The sequence below is a fragment of the Musca domestica genome, unplaced genomic scaffold (genome assembly GCF_030504385.1).
Source record: "Musca domestica strain aabys unplaced genomic scaffold, Musca_domestica.polishedcontigs.V.1.1 12, whole genome shotgun sequence".
NCBI lineage: Eukaryota > Metazoa > Arthropoda > Insecta > Diptera > Muscidae > Musca > Musca domestica.
Window position 1 is genome coordinate 11,518,185 of NW_026712155.1, and position 16,345 is coordinate 11,534,529.

Sequence of the window (16,345 nt, forward strand, 5' to 3'; positions counted from 1 at the left end):
TGCTCGCCTTGATTAGGGTTTTTCCCTCTCCGTAATTTATAAGGGTTCGCGGTCGAGGAACCTCTCCATTGCGATTGTTGTTGTTCTGCTAATCGGGATCCAACTCCAGGTTTAGAAATTCGGCTACTTTAATGGGCTGTAGCCAGAGATCTTCTGGAGTGAGTTGGGTAGGTTTGGCTGTGCAATTAAAGAGGTGCAGACTATTGTGCGGGTCTGTATCACACGTCGGGCAGGCGTCACGCACATCTTCATCAATTCGTGCCCAATACGAATTGAGACGACTACACCATCCTGAACGTAATTGCGCCAAAACTTTCCTGGGTTGTCCAGGCAGCTGGCGTTCTTTAGCTGTAATGGATGGGGGTGGACTCCGAGGACGGCATTCATTTTATATCTGTTGATAGCATTCGCGACTGCATCGATATGAATGCCACTCAGACATAGGCTTCTTGATCTAGCGGTTCTCTCCATTTCGGTGGACCAGTCCGTCGACTGGATAGTTAGGGGCGCCAGCAGCATCGCCTCGTCGAGTCCAGTGATCACGGACATTTGGGTATTTAATCCGAGACTCTCCTTCCGAAAACAGCTTAGCTGTCCGCGACGGCTTTTTTAATTCGATAGATATTATCGGGCGTTCCACTATATGCAGCCCGTGGACACGTCCGGTAGCAGCTGTGTTTCCGCGAACCCCATATAACTTAACCACCTGACCTTCGAATATTTTAATTTTTTTACGGGATATTATTGGAAGGACTAACAACAATATGAGACTAGACGGACATCTTTCTAAAGGCATTCTAAAGAGTACTATTTCATCCTGATAATGTGTTTCTAAAAAAAGATTTTTTGATATTTACAAAAAATATTTACAAATATTTCGTTTTGAGTACTTAACGATGTGCTCTTTTTGTACCACTCACGGGCTTAATTTGCTGCTTTCCATTGTATTATCTAAAATTTTTGATTTTAATCTTCTTTAAATATTGTAATTTTGAAAATTTTGCAATCCATTTCGAAACTCATATTTAATTTTATATTTCAAATATATCATTAGATTTCCATTGTAGTTAGTATAAAAATATATAATTATTATAGATAAATTAATTGAGACAACAAAATATTATCCTGTTAGGAATATCAGCTTAGGTTAGTTTTACCCATGGTACAATGAATGCAAGGTAGGATAAGTTTGTGAAATGAGCCCTATTTTGATGTCATTGTAATATGAGGTTTACCCATCCATGAATACATATTGATTTTGAAAAACAAAAAAAAAAACTGGTAGAATTAAGAAGGTAAAGTTCAGGGCCCAAGTATAAGGTCCCCCTTCCAAGCCAGCTGACTACCAAATTTAATGTCAAAATGGATTGAGATCACAGCATAAGAGAGAAACCAATAGCCATCGAAGTGTAAACCAATTTTGGCATTAAATCCGTTTTTTTTATAAATTTGCAGGAACACCTTGTTTTTCGCCAGGATAAAGTCAATTTTCGTTCCCTCCACCTTGAGCATATCAACTTTGTCATTCCGTTTGTCCCTAAATATTCGTCGTAGACCCCATAAAGTATATATATTCATAAGTCGATGTAACGATGTCCGTCTGTCTGTTTGTCGAAATCACGATACAGCCCACATTATTGATATTGAAAATGAGATATATCGGTCCACATTTTGATATAGCCGCCATATAACGGTACCTCCCGATATTGGGTATTTTGATGATTTCCGCTACATTTTTTCACGGATTTGTCTAAAAATTGGTATTTGTAGTTCGCAATGTGTTCTAACTCCGGTGGCGAAACATTGTATGTATAGGTCTAACGATACCACCCAATATTCGGTATTTTGATGATTTTCGCTACATTTTTTTCACGAATTTGTATAAAAAATGATAATTGTAGTTCGCAATGGGTTCTAGCTCCGGTGGCGGAACATTGAATATTTAGGTCTACGTTTTCCTACAGCGCACATATGACGATACCCAGCGTTATTAGGTATTTTAATAATCCTAGTCACATTTACCCACGAAATTGTTTCAAATTGGGTATTTAAGAAGATTTGGTAGATGACAATCCTTGAAGTATAAAATTGTCTATGGAGGTTCCCGTTTTGGTATGGAGGTGGAGGGTATTAAATGTTCGGCCCGGCCGAACTTCATATTTTTTTACTTGTTTTAAAGTTATTCATTTGGCAACATCTCACTGTGAAAATTTATATTTTAAACTCCATTGAATATACACAAATCAGAGATGGGAACCTGAAATTTGGCAAAGTGAATTGTAGATAATGCTGAGATGGATATGAAACGACTTTATCTTATTAATTTTGAAATGACTTTACCTTCTTAATTTTATCATAACCTATATAGTTAAGATTTATAGTGTGAATAGCTTTCATTAGAGCGCATATATCCTAATTTCAAATAAATCTCATTTGATCAGTCTACATACATACATGCAAATATATAGTCATTAAAGCGAGTCTTTAAAAAAGTCCTTAATTTGCATCCCTCTTTTTTTAATATAACTCTGCATAATATCTATATATACATACATATATATACACACATATATACATGGTATAACACACATATTGACGAACTGAAAAACAATTGTATATTAATTTTATAATTTTTAGATTCAGATTGTGATTTAACTATTACTAAATAAAATAAAATAAAAAACAATACAATTAAAATAACATATTATTATTCCCTAAACGATATAAAATGATGAATAATAAAAGATAACTAATTAAAAAAAGCGTATGAATGTAAAATGTTGTATTAATTCGGAAAGGGTATTTTTCTAAAGAATAGTCCATGATATCACTGGGCAACACCAAAAAAAAAAAAAAAAAAATTAACAGAAAAAATCCAGCAGATTATGACAGTAGAGTTAAAAGTAAGAAAACACATCGCATCGCAAAATACCCCACAGACTAAAGGCATGTTTACGTTGGGGCTTTTTCCGGGGTTAACCTTCTTTATGATGATTTATTTGAGGTATAGGCAATGGAATTGACAATTTAAACCGACTGGGTTTTCTAAATCCCTTAAAATCCACTTTTTTTATACCCACAGCCATATGGCTAGAAAGGGGATTATAATATTTGATACGGCCAAAACGTGGCTCACCGGAATAACGGTTTTGGGACCTAGGTCTCTTTGTATCAAATCCGTTTCAGTACATTTGGAGTCCATCCGATTCGATACAAACTCGCTACATCGTAATATTATTGTCAAACTTGGATCGAAATCGGTCCACTTCTTCTGGTACCTTCCACACAAAATGTCAACATTTTCAAAGAAAATAATTTACTGCACGGAAAGAGAAATGATAAGCCAATTTTGCTCCAACTTTGGGAATCCTAATATTTTTATCAGTGCTAGGATAGGTGCGAAAATTGACAATTCGGTCCACTCTATCAAGTACCTCCCCCACAAAGGGTCAACATTTGGAATAGTTTTAACTCTGGTAAACATCACGTACAACGCCATAATTTTTACATCTTTTTTTTAATCTTTTTTTTAATGAATGCAAAAAATGTCGGAAATAGAATGAAATTTCAGAATAAGTTTAGATTTGTTCGAATTGGTCACATTTGGCACAAATTATGGCCTTCAAACGGCCAATGAAACCGTCACACGCTGCCTGAATGTTGCTCTGCGGTATTTTGTCCCATTCCCGGCGAAGCGCTAGCTTGAGATGATCGACACTTTGGTATTTTTTAGTGCCAACCTATACAGTTAAGAATGCTTTCCAAGACACAATAGTCCAACGGATTGGTATCCGAAGATTTTGGTGGCCATTATGCGCGGGAAATGAAGCGAGGAACCTCATTTTGTAACCATTCTTGGGTGGCGCGTTCTGAGTGCGATGGTGCTGAGTCCTGTTGGAATGTCTGCGGCAAAATGTTTGTCTGCCCAAGGCTTTAATACACACCATCCAGAATATTTGCGCGATAATATTCGGAAATTATTCTGATGCCACGGTCGATTTATACGAGCAGAGAGCGACCATCGGCTGTTATGGCGGCCCATGGCCTGCGCTTGAGTTCTGGTGGTCAACCCAAAGTGCACATTTTCAGCTGACCTCTTTGGCAAGTAAACACGATCATTTTGTTTGTTTACAAACTGCTGGACAATGAATGTTTTCTCATCGGAGAAAACCAAATTCGGCATTTTACCACTTTTGGCCAAGCGAAGCAACTCTTTTGCTCTTCTGAGTCTATTTTCTTTCTGTTGCGTTGTAAGTTCTTGCACTTTTCGGAATTTCAATGGCTTTACCCCGACCTCATTTTTCAATATTTGCCGAATAGAATATTGCGATATGGTCAGCTTACGAGTCACTTTTCGGCCACTGCGACGCCAGTTTCGATCAAGTCGCTTCTTTACTTTTCGAACCATTTCGTCTGATGTTGCTGTTTTCTTCCGTCCGCTTCCTTGACGTCGAGCTACGCTATCAGTATCACGGTAACGAGCGATGCTACGAGACACAAAAGATTTATTCACATTTAAATGCTGGAGAACGATAGCTACTTGTTTCACTTTTCGGCCAAATATAAAGAAATCACATTATCACGCTTGAATTCCACCTTTTTTTTCTGGAAAATTCTCACCAAAATACATTTGTGCGCTTGTAAACAATATAATGAGCTGTCACTGGAATAATTTTAACATCTGTCGGACGAGTGGCTTAGAAACGACAGCAGTCTGAAGTTGGTTGCAGCTTTTTCATCTCACCCAGTAAATGGCCTGCCTTATTTTGCCCTATAGCATCTAAAAGACCTGCTTAGAATAAAGCACGTGAGAAATTAAAAACATTTGATTTAGCTTTGGCTTTTGTCCGTTTCATTTTTCCACAAAAACAAAAAAAAAAACAACAATTTAAAAAAATAGTATTTATTTTTATTAATCTCTTCATAATACATTTTTAATAGATTATCTTTATTTTCTAATACTCTAAAACAAATACAAGTTAGTAAACAAAATAGTAATGGAATGTGGAATTTCCAAAATTTACATTGGCATGCATACAGACTATGTGGTTTAAAGAATATAATAATATGTCAGGTCAGTCATAAAATACATAACAATTAAGAATAAAAGATAAAAAAGAACATGAATGAAAGCAAACCAGTGCTTAAGGAAAAAAAACAAACAAATTTACATACAATTTATCTAGGAAGAACATAATTTTAAATATTTATATATGTATGTGTGCTTAAGGCAAAAAGGAGATAAATGGTCGACAAAGCATATATCCCCTTCGGTTACTATCTTTGCTTATTTCTTTTACTTAAAGCTAACAATTGCTTGCCGTGTTTTCCTTGTTGCTATTTTTGCTATTGGCATTCTTATCACTTAGGGCATTCATGAGCTAAAATAAAAAAGGGAAAAAGGGAGTTTAACATTATTTCGTTATTGATATTGATATTTTCATTACCTCTTTACTCTTCTTGTCATAGGTTTCTTTTAAACGACTTTCTATTTTGGCCAACGAGGTTTCATATTCAAATTTTAAACGATCATATTCTTTGAGCATATGGGCTTCTTTGTCCTCGGAATAGCGCTGGAAATACAAAAAATAAATTTGTAATAAAGTAAAATAAAAACAAGTAAAGAAAGTCTTAAAGTCGGGCGGGGACGACTTTATGATACCCTACACCACTTTGCTAATTTAGTAGTGCTTTACATAACAATTAAAAGTTTTTTTTGGGAGAATTCAAACATACACGCTATGATTATAATTATAATTTAAAGTTTAAACATGCTTTTAAATTCGGTCTTGTATTGACCATTTGTTGCACAATTAATTTGAAATCGGATAAAGATATATATGGGAGCTATATCCAAATCTGAACCGATCTCGATAAAATTTGGTAAAGATATTTCTGAGCTATACTTGATATATTTCCATGAATATCTTTGTTACGAAGTGCATATTACGGCTGTGGGTAATAAACATAACAAATCGGATGAACAATATATATGGGAGCTATAGCTATATCTGAACCGATCTTCACAAAATTTGACTTACTAGCTTCTAGATTCAATTCGGTCGTATGTGCCAAATTCCATCCCATTTGGACAAATATTAGACCTTTGGTGCACAATAAAAGGTAAATCGGACGAAGTTATATATGGGAGCTATATCCAAATCTGAACCTATCTCGATAAAATTTAGAAAATGTATTTCTGAGCTGTATTTGCTATATTTCCCCAAATATTGTTGTTACAGAGTGCATATTACGGCAGCAGAGGACAAAAATAACAAATCGGATGAACAATATATATGGGAGCTATAGCTATTTCTGAACCGATTTCGATCAAATTTGGCATACTTATTTTCAGGCCTAATTTGGGTTTATGTGCAAAATTCCATACTATTCGGGCTGATATTACACGTTTGGTGCACAATAAAAGGCAAATGGGATGAAGATATATGTGGGAGCTATATCTAATTCTTTACCGATTATCCCCAATTTCAATAGGGTTCGTCCTTGGGCCAAACAAATGATCTGATCATCTGGATAGGGCGATTAATGCGATCTGTACTTTGTTTAAAAAAATACATGGACAGACGGACATGCATAAATCGACTCAGAATGTGATTCTATGCAGATCATCAAAAGGAACTATGGGTCTATCTCGTTTCTTTTTGCCTGTTACAAACAAATGCACAAAGACATAATAGCCTGACCACTTTGTGGTGTAGGGTATAATGAAAATGATTTAAATTCATCCTACCTTATAATTAGCTGCCGTTCTCTTGGCCGAATTGTATTTAGTTTGCCAAGAGTTAATGGCCACTTCATGGGCTTTTTGCAGATCCACGAATTTCTGTTTCCATTCCATTTCCACGGTATCCAAAGATTTCCTTTGCTCCTCCCATTGTTTCATCACAGCCTTCATGGACTGCCGTTCGGCCTCAATTTGTTGCTGCCTTTCATTCAGTTCATTTGTTAGATCTTTGATTTTCTGTGATTTTGTTTGCATTTCTTCGCGGGTCTTTTGTAGAACTAAATTCATTTTTTGTAAAATTTCATGATTTTCATCGTCTTTTTGTTTGAGAATTTCTTCCATCTTTTCACGATCCAGCAGAATGGCGGCCTTTAGCTGATCCACTTCATTTTGTCGTTGCTGCAGTTCGGCAGTAACATGTTGATACTCACGTTGCAAGCAAAGGCTTTGTTCCTGGGTTTGGTGTATCTTCAATTGGAATTTTTTCAATTCCACAGCAAATATTTTCGCCATTTCATCGCGTATGCGCGCCTCAATCTTTTTCGTTTCATTTCTATCCAATTCGGGTGAGGTGACCACACTTTTGTCACTCATTTGCTTGGAATTGCTGCGCACCGATGAACTGTGGGAGTTGTCCGCCGTTGTACTTTGCGACTTAATGTATTCCTCAAACTGGGCAGCCTTGGTTTTGAGTTCTTTGATCAGTTGCTCCTGCTGCCCGGACAATTTCAATTGATCATTGAGCTCCGAAATGTGATCATTGGATGTCCTAAGTTCCGCCTTCAATTCATCGATTTCCTTTTTGCAAACCGCATTGATATTGGTGAGCTTTAGATTTTGGATTTCAAACTGCAAGACATTGAAAAAACAATCAATTTATTGAACTCATCATTAAACAAAACCCCCATCCTACCTTCGTCAATTCCGCCACATAATCCATGCATTTGGCACACTCATTGGCTGCATCCTTGTTGGCTTTGGTCGTCTCCAGCCTTTCCTTTTCCAACTTTTCCCGCAAACCGGCCACCTCGCGTTCATGACACAGCTTTTCGGTTTCCAACATTTTCGACAATTCCGATGTCTTCACCTCGGCCAATTGCAATGACCTCTGCAAATGGGCAATTTTCTCTTTAGCCATTTGCAGCTCTTTGGCTTGATCGGATTTTAACAGCTTGTCCATTTCATAGGCCAGAGCCTCCTTGGCATTGGAGATTTCCACATAGAGATTTTTCAAACGATCACATTCTGTCTGGGCATCTTTGAGCAGGAATTTATGTTTCTCCAATTCCAGGCGTACATTATCCGCTGTATGCCTTTGCTTCAACTCTGCATTTTCTTTGCACACCTGTTCGTGGTTCATTTTCAAACTTTCATGTTCTTGTTTCAACTCCTCCAAATCGATTTCAAGATTTTTAATTTGAAAATCCAATTTTTTACGTTCTGCTTCTTGGTATTGCTTCTCTCGCTCCAAGGTACTGCATTGCATTTTGATTTCTTTGTGTTGGCTGTGCAGCTCTTCTAGTTCTTGTTTCAAGCTCTGCAATTGGTTATCTTGTTGAGTACTCTCATCACTGGGATCCTTGTTGGATTTAAGGTGTTCATATTCTTCTTCCAGCAGCTTGAGTTTATTTTCCAAACGTATATTCTCTTCTTTTAGAGTGGTTATTTGTACCAAGCATTTATTTTCCTCTTGTTTGAGGGCACGTATCTCGTTTTGTTTTTCCTCGACAGATTGTTGCAGCCTCTTGACCTCCTCCCTTTTGGCTTTGACATTGGCCAAGGCTCGATACAATTCATCCTTGAGATTACCCACCCGGTCGATGGGATTAAGCGGTGTACTGCCCACAACCCGTCCATGGGTTTGGCTCAAACGTCTTGGTGTATCTTCCAGATTGTGCTGATGCAGAACACTGTCCATAACATCTAATTCGGCAGTGGTCATTTCCAAACGTTCAGTCAGGGAGGCAATATTTCTCTCCATGCCCTTTATTTGTTCCTGCAGGCTGGCTACCAGTTTCTGTAGCCTTACATTTTCTTGGAAATAATCGGGACGTGACATTAACTCCTCGCAACGTTTCTGAGCCTGATCCAAAGCATGACTCAAATCATTGATTTTGCTGGCCTTATCACAGAGCATCATTTCATGATTTTGTTGCAGGGTCTGATAACGTGTATTCATAACTTCCAATTCCGAACATTTCTTATCTAGTTTGTTGGCAGTTTGCTGTATTTGTTGTTGCAGTATCTCCATTTCGGCTCGATGCATTTCCTCCATATGTTTGCGTTTCATCTCAAAATTACGTTCACTATTCTTGTTCAAGTCACGCTCAACCATATCGTATTTCCTCTGGACATCGGCCAATAGCATTTGTGCTGTATCCAGTTTTCCTATTAGCGTATTATTTTCCGCCTCAATTTGTTTCTTCTCAGTCTTTAGTTTGTCTATCATATTCTCCAAGTTTGAACATTTTTCTTTGGCCTCCACCAATAACTCATGGGTACTGTTACGATTCGACAAGGCTCGATCTAATTCTGCCTCTGTTATCGATAATTTTTTCTCCAATTCATTGCGCGCCTTGTATTCTTCCTTTAAGAGATTCTGTGAGTGTTCCAATTCCCGTGAACGAGACTCCAAAGCCATTTTAAGATTATGGATTTCAGCTTCACATGTAGCATGATCAGCGGGTGGGTTAGGTATCTGTTGTTGTCTATTGAAAATATTATTCCCGTATGGATGGGAAGGTAAGGCTTCATGTTGGGCATGGATATCATCTGGTGCCAGGTCACTTTGAAAATTTGTTGTGGAATCAATGGTTCCCTCATCGTCTTCCAAATCATCAAAGCCATTTTGTAACAAATCACCAAGCTATAAATAAATAATTGTTATTGTAAAAAAGATTTCATTAAAGGAATTCTACTGAAAAAAAACACAAATACCTCTGCTTGCAATCGCCTTTGATCTTTCAACTCCTCCTCTTCCTCCTGCCTTTCCAGGCTGCTGTTTATTTTAAGACTTTCTGCCCCCGTAAATAAACTAATACCGGGCGTATTCATGTCTCTTGCCAGCAAGATGATCAGTTAATAGTTTTTTAAATAATAATTTAAAAATGTTAATTTGACGCAGACGCAGACAACTCGACTTAAACAAATAGTCGACGTTTGTCGAGTAATCGACTACTTGAATTGCTATGTACAGTGAATGGTTAACATAACTTAATAAATAATACAGGTATCCTCACCAACACATCTTTTGGTACAATGAACTGTAAAACATATCTGAATGGAAAACCATTTAAATATGTTAAATTGGTAAAAAAGTCACGTTTCTTAATAACCTCTAAATGGCAGCATATAAGGAAATATGTAGAAGTCAATTTAATTTTTTGCAAAAAATAGCTTTTCCCTCCCGTCAAACTCAAAAATTTATTTCGAAATATTTAACTATCTGTCATAAAATTAAAATTTCTTCCACCATTATGATTCGCGGTTAAGCACATTTAATTAATACTTCTTCTTCTTCTTCTCTCATATTGTTTTCCACAGTGGAATGATCCTAACGAACCTTATTTCAGATATTGAAATATTTTATAAATTTTTTTGTGATACCAGGAATAAAGTGCCTCTTTCCTCCCCCATTATCAATAAACTAAAAATTTTATCTTAAAACATTCCTTTGTCTGTTATTCTCATCTTTGATCACAGTGAATTGATACATGCTTCTTCTTCCCTCATTAAGTACACTGAATTGGTTAAGTACACTGAATTGATATCTACTTCTTCTTCCTCTTCATTTATTATTTTATTTCACCCGGCTAAGCACAGCAAATTTACTCCGTATTGCAAAAAAATGTAAACAATTTGCAGCGAACATGTAATTATTTCTTAAGGAACGAAAATAAGAACAATTTCCGAAAATGATTAAAATTGTTGCATTGAACGATGACCAAGAAGTGGGAGATACAGAGCAAGAAGAATTCGTTGCCACCAAAGAGGCGCAGGAAGCCATTGCCGAAAGCGAATATGTGCGAGCAATTAAACTTAAAGCGGAAGGAAATCCGGAAGCGGCATTGTCCTTGCTCATCGAGCTACTGGAGACCCAGGTTATAGCCGAACAGCAAAACAACAATAAAATGGTCTTCATTAAATATAATTGTCATAAAAATATTGGCCTGATTCTAGAGGATAAGAAAGAGTATGAAATGGCTCTTCATCACTATATATCGGCTATACTAATAGACAGCACAGACATTTATACGCTGCACAAGTTCGCCCAGTTGGCACTCAAGTTGAATTCAATGGATCTGGCGCAATATGCTTTCGAGAGGTGTCTGGCTAGCAATGCCTTGCACTGGAAGGCAGCTGATGGTCTTCTGATGTCTTTGAATTACAATTGTAATTTAATGAGTCTGTACAATCATGCCATGGAGTTGTGTAGCATGGACCCAAAACATAAAGAGGCCTACGAAATGGTGTTGGACATCATAACATGGTTTAAATCAAACTATCCGGTATTGCAGTTATCAAGTCGTGGCATTCCTGAGATATGTGACAAGCAACACGAAAATCAGGAGCTAAAAAGAGTCTTAAAATATGTAAAGAAGTCGTCGGATGTTGTCGTTGAAGTCGCAGAACCCGATATGGATTTCCAAAATTTACTCATTGAAAATCTAAATTGGCGTTCAGTTGCACAATTTATATTGAGTCTACGGGAACATTTGCAGTCGAACGGTATTAGTTTGTATTTCCAATTCGATTTTAAGGATGTAATAAAGGGAGAATGCTCTGATAGTAAATCCAGTTGTACGACAGATATTGTCAACCAGGAAAATGGTATTAACAATGATGACCAAGAAATGACGGCAAATTCTGTTGCTACCCCTGTGGGTGTTGATGTGAATAAAGCTTCGGGTGAATGTTCAGAAGTCCAGCCAATGGATTCGAACAATGATGATTCAGATTCGAATATAAGAACGGAAAGTGGTGAAACAACTAAAAATAAGGCCAGAAGACGTTGCAGTGATCTACATTTCCTGGAGCAGTGGGGTTGGCACAAAAATCGTCGATATTCCTCGCGCAAGAAGGCTGATAAGGAGGTAGTAGATGACAGTTTAAATTCGTATTTCCGCCGAACATTTTCAAAGTATATGCAAGAGATACCCGCTACTTCCTGGCCATTTAATGATAACATTACCGAAGAGAACAACAGCGAAAACCGGATTGATAATCAATGTTCGAATTGCATGAATTCTTCGTCCGTAGAAGAAGAATTTGATACAAATACACGTTCGGAATTTGAGGAGTTTGTGGTGACACTGAAATCGGGAAAAACGGATTTGGTGATGCTGATATTCCAGTGGTTGAAGTCGATTTCAAAATTTTGGAACGTCCCCCTGCCGCAACACATTCGACATTTGTACATTGAGATCTTCCGGCTGTATGAGTTGTATTACGACTTTGGGTCGTGGCATCATTTGCCTCCAGATGATTTTATAACATCCTATCGCATTTGTTTGTTATTTTTGGAAATCACTGCAAGTGAGGAAGTATTTTCTCTTGAATCCTGGAAAAATATCTTCCATCATTTATGTTTTAATATTGGAAATTTTGTGGGTAGTAGCAATGGCGAAGTCCTTTCGAGTGAAACGGAGTTTTTTCAAATTCGTTTAAATTTTATACGATATTTGGTCTATGCCTCAAAGAATGAATACAATAGATGTTTGACATGTTTGGATGAAATGGAATTGATGTTGTCCCAATACAAGCCAGAGTTTGTTTTGCATTTACCCCACTCCGGCGGATATTGTCTAAATGTGAAGATGATTGCCAACATCAAGGCCCAGTATAAAAGTCAAATGGATATTTGCAGTTTATCTGGGTTGTATGAGAGACAGCAATGGTCCCAGCTGGTTGAGATTATCACAAGAAATGTAGAGGTGGAGGGGGCCTCTAAGAATAACCTGGAAAATGATTGCTGGCTCAAAGATTTGCAAACAATTTTGGAAATTCTCCTACAATCGCTTTGGAAATTACGCTCATTTGAAAGTTGTCTGGCATGGTGTGAAAAATGCCTTCACTATTCGGTGGGAAATTATTTGGATGAGAGCAAATCATCGAATAGCCGGCAGAAGATGGTATCGAATTTCATCAACTATGTAACGTCATACATTGAGGCGGCGATTTTGAATGAGGGCCGTGATATTGTTTTGTCCCTGCCCCATGAAAATCTTTGTCGCATGGTCCAGAATCTAATACGTCTGGTGGTCTATCAATTCGATGGCAATTTCGAAAAGAACAATCAACATGGTGCCGAATTGGATTTCAAGCCATTGTGGTCGATATTGCATCAATTGGCATTGAGGGATGAAGAGATACGAGAGGACAGTAATACGACGGATGAAACAGATGATTTGGTACCGGCCTCCTTTCAAATCCTTTTCACTGCCCATGAGTATTTGGGTCGCCGCCACTGGTGCTCCAATGATAATGGCGAATTTTTACAATACATTTTGGATGCGGTCATTACGAATTTCAAGGCACCCCTCTATGACAATTGTCGCGATGTTATGTATGAATATATTGAACAGGTCACCTATTGCCTCTTTCAGTATCCCCAGCGTAAGGCCAGATCAAAATATCTTGAAGACCACGAGGCCTTGCCAATCAAATTAAATTGGGCAAGAGCCATACAAATATTTGATATTTACAAACCGGAACAATTGCCGGAATTTAATTCCTATAAATTGGAATCGATTACCTCGGACATGGAACAAATGCTGGTCAAGGTGGTTTCGCTGGTGCCCAAGGAAATAGATCCCACACAAAGTACTCACAAGGTGGTGAATTACATTGAGGGCCTGTCGGGCGAACATCCGGCCCAAATGGATGAATTCATGTTCCCTTATAAAATAAGTAATTTATATTATCTTCTGGCGGATTATTATTTCAAAAGTCGCGACTTTACCAAGGCCATTAAATTCTACACCCTTGATTTGGTCATAAATCCTTCACGTTTTGATTCCTGGGCCGGTGTGGCCTTATCTAAGGCCAGCCAAATTGAAACAAAGCTAAATGGTTTGGATCAAATCGCCATGGAGGTTCTGTGGAAGGAATGTGAACAGGTAATACGATGCTTTGAGTGCTGCATTACCCTGGACAGATATCAGACGCTGTTGTGGATTGAATATGGTTCATTTTGTTATACCTTGCAATCGTTTTTCTCCCGCTGTTTAAGGGGGAAATCGGGGGAGAATTTGGAATTAAATGAAAGAAAACTGAAGTTACTTAATATTGCCCATAACTGTTTCACCATTACCAACAACATACAGAATTCCCCCAGTGTTGCGGCAGCAGCAGCGGCGGCGGCCACAGCTTCGGGGGCGGATTCCTCGGATCAACATGACAGCAATGATGAAAAATGGCTTTGCCAATACATGCTGGGCAAGATATCGGAAAAACGCAACGAAGATCCAAGTGTGTATATCAACAACTATCTCTCGGCGGCCAATTATCTGTACGAAAGTAATGCCACCTATCCGATTAAGGTGAATCACAGCAATCCCACCAGTCTGTCCGTTGAGGCCTTGGAGGTGTTCTATCGCATTAATGCCTCGATCATAAAATACATTGCCAGGCAAAAGGTAATATCGCGGAATCATGGAGATCTTTTCAAAAAGGTCCTGAAAAAATTGGCAAACAGTCCGTTTGCCATGAACAAAGCCAAAATTGATGGGAATTCTCTGAACATTATCAAGGGGAAGGTGAGTGAAAAGGCGGCGGCGGCCCTGGGCAATGATAATCAAGTTGGCCAGGTGAAGGAGGGCCCGCCGGCCATCCCTGCTCATTTCCCTGAAAGCCGCCCCCATCTCAGCCAGCACATTTTGCAAGGCTTGTCCCGGAGTAGTTCCATTTCCACGGTCACCATATCCTCAGATTCATCAAGTGGCGGCGACAGTGATTCGGACGGCCCAGACACTAATGGAAAAAATCCAACGAAACTGAATGACACCACCTATCGTTTTGATGAAATCAAACACATCTACGAAATGGTGGTGCGGAACATAGAAGAGTGCATTACCCGTTTCCCGGAACACTACAAATCCATTTATCGTTTAGTTAATCATTTCATGAACGGCCCCTCGGAATTTTGTAGCCTCGAAGTGGCCGAACAACTGTTGGTGGGTCAATATAAAACCAGTCTGGGCAATGTGGTCAATGGCTTGTTCTACGAAAAGAAACACACAAATCTATTCAATGGCATTTGGCGCATACCCTCATCGGAAATTGATCGGCCAGGCAGTTTCTCGGCGCATTTGGTGAAATGTGTTCGCATTCTGATTTTACTTTTACTCAAATCAAAAAATCACAAAATGTTAATGGAGATTGCCTTGAATCTGCACAAAACGCCGGATGCCGATAAACGTTATATAGCCGATGCCGATCGCAAGGAACTCTGTCTGCTCTGCACCACATATTGTGTACAAATATTGCGGGATATTTTGGATGAAAATCGGCGAGAGCGTAAAGATCAAGTGCTTCTGAATCTGCAGGTGGATATCTACAAGATCCACAAGAAATGTATAAAATATATGAATCAAAAGGAGTCCATCTTCACCAAACTCCTGGTGGATGTTTATAAATTCTACATTGAGGATAAGGTTAAAAACATACCCGAGAACTGTAACTTTCTGGATCTGGCAGTTAAGCTGTGTTTGCAACAGCTTACCCAGCAAAAGGTGGCCGATAAGACGGAAATCGCCAAAGAGCCAGTCGTGCAAATTCCACCCTCCCTATCGTGTGCCATGCCACCAAGAAATCTGAACATTCAGCCCAGTCAGAATGTGACAGCAAAACAGGTAACAGGTGGTTTGCCCAGTTTGCCTAAAATGGATCTGGCTAGTTTTGCCCCGGCCCAGTTCAGTCGCTCTGGATTTGATGTGGCGAGCGCCGCAGCACTGCAGCAACAATACATGTCATTGGAATTCCCACAATTTATGGAAAGCAGAACAGCTGATCTTTTACTTTTGCAAGGATATTATGCCCATCTTTTACAGCAGCGAGAGCAGCGTGAACAGAATCCAAATTCAAAGACGACGGAGTGAATGGAGAGCTGGGTGGAAATGTAAAATACACTTCTGTGTTTTGAAGACAATCCAAAACTAACCTAAAAATGTCCCTCCCAGTGGACATTTTTTTCTAAAGACCTTGTTGCAAAAAAAATAATGGGGAATTCCTTGCACATCTTGTTCCCATGGGCTAGGCCCATTAAGGAAATAATAATTGAATTTGAAAATGGAAATCCCTATACAAAAAAGTAATCACTCAGATGCTAAACCTAGAGTAGTTGTGTTAAGTTTGGTGTCCCAAATGAAACTACTTTAATTTCGAAAAAAGCCTTGGCAATTTCATAACCTTTAAAAATATATGTTTTTTAAAATATCACCATATTTTTCTATGCCCATAAATGTGATCTTTCAAAATTAAAACTCAAAATAAATCTAAACAATTTTCCAGTGTTTTCCTTATGTGGTAGAATAGAATATAACATGGGGGTTGGGTGATCCTAACATTTATCTCTAACCAAAAAGCCCGGTGTTTTTTTGT

At 38.3% G+C, this 16,345-nt stretch overlaps 2 protein-coding genes across 2 annotated transcripts; one reads left to right on the plus strand and one right to left on the minus strand.

Annotated features, from left to right (window-relative positions):
* Positions 1-4,887: 4,887 nt before the first annotated feature.
* Positions 4,888-9,910, minus strand: LOC101892720 (putative leucine-rich repeat-containing protein DDB_G0290503). Its single transcript, XM_005178259.4, has 5 exons — positions 9,683-9,910; positions 7,659-9,611; positions 6,752-7,594; positions 5,448-5,573; positions 4,888-5,381 (listed from the first exon to the last, which is right to left on the minus strand). Exons 1-5 carry the CDS (start codon positions 9,797-9,799, stop codon positions 5,307-5,309), a joined length of 3,114 nt encoding a protein of 1,037 aa, XP_005178316.1. The 5' UTR covers positions 9,800-9,910; the 3' UTR covers positions 4,888-5,306.
* A 634-nt stretch (positions 9,911-10,544) lies between these two features.
* Positions 10,545-16,218, plus strand: LOC101892547 (calcineurin-binding protein cabin-1-like). The gene has a single exon (XM_011292100.3). The coding sequence runs from the start codon at positions 10,660-10,662 to the stop codon at positions 15,841-15,843; it is 5,184 nt and encodes a 1,727-aa protein (XP_011290402.1). The 5' UTR covers positions 10,545-10,659; the 3' UTR covers positions 15,844-16,218.
* The last annotated feature ends 127 nt before the right edge of the window (positions 16,219-16,345 follow it).

Coding starts and splice junctions, on each gene's coding strand:
- LOC101892720 (XM_005178259.4), bottom strand. CDS start 9,799: ATGAATACGCCCGGTATTAGTTTATTTACGGGGGCAGAAAGTCTTAAA. Junction 9,612..9,682: donor AAAGGCGATTGCAAGCAGAG/GTATTTGTGTTT, acceptor ATTTATTTATAG/CTTGGTGATTTGTTACAAAA. Junction 7,595..7,658: donor ATGTGGCGGAATTGACGAAG/GTAGGATGGGGG, acceptor AATGTCTTGCAG/TTTGAAATCCAAAATCTAAA.
- LOC101892547 (XM_011292100.3), top strand. CDS start 10,660: ATGATTAAAATTGTTGCATTGAACGATGACCAAGAAGTGGGAGATACA.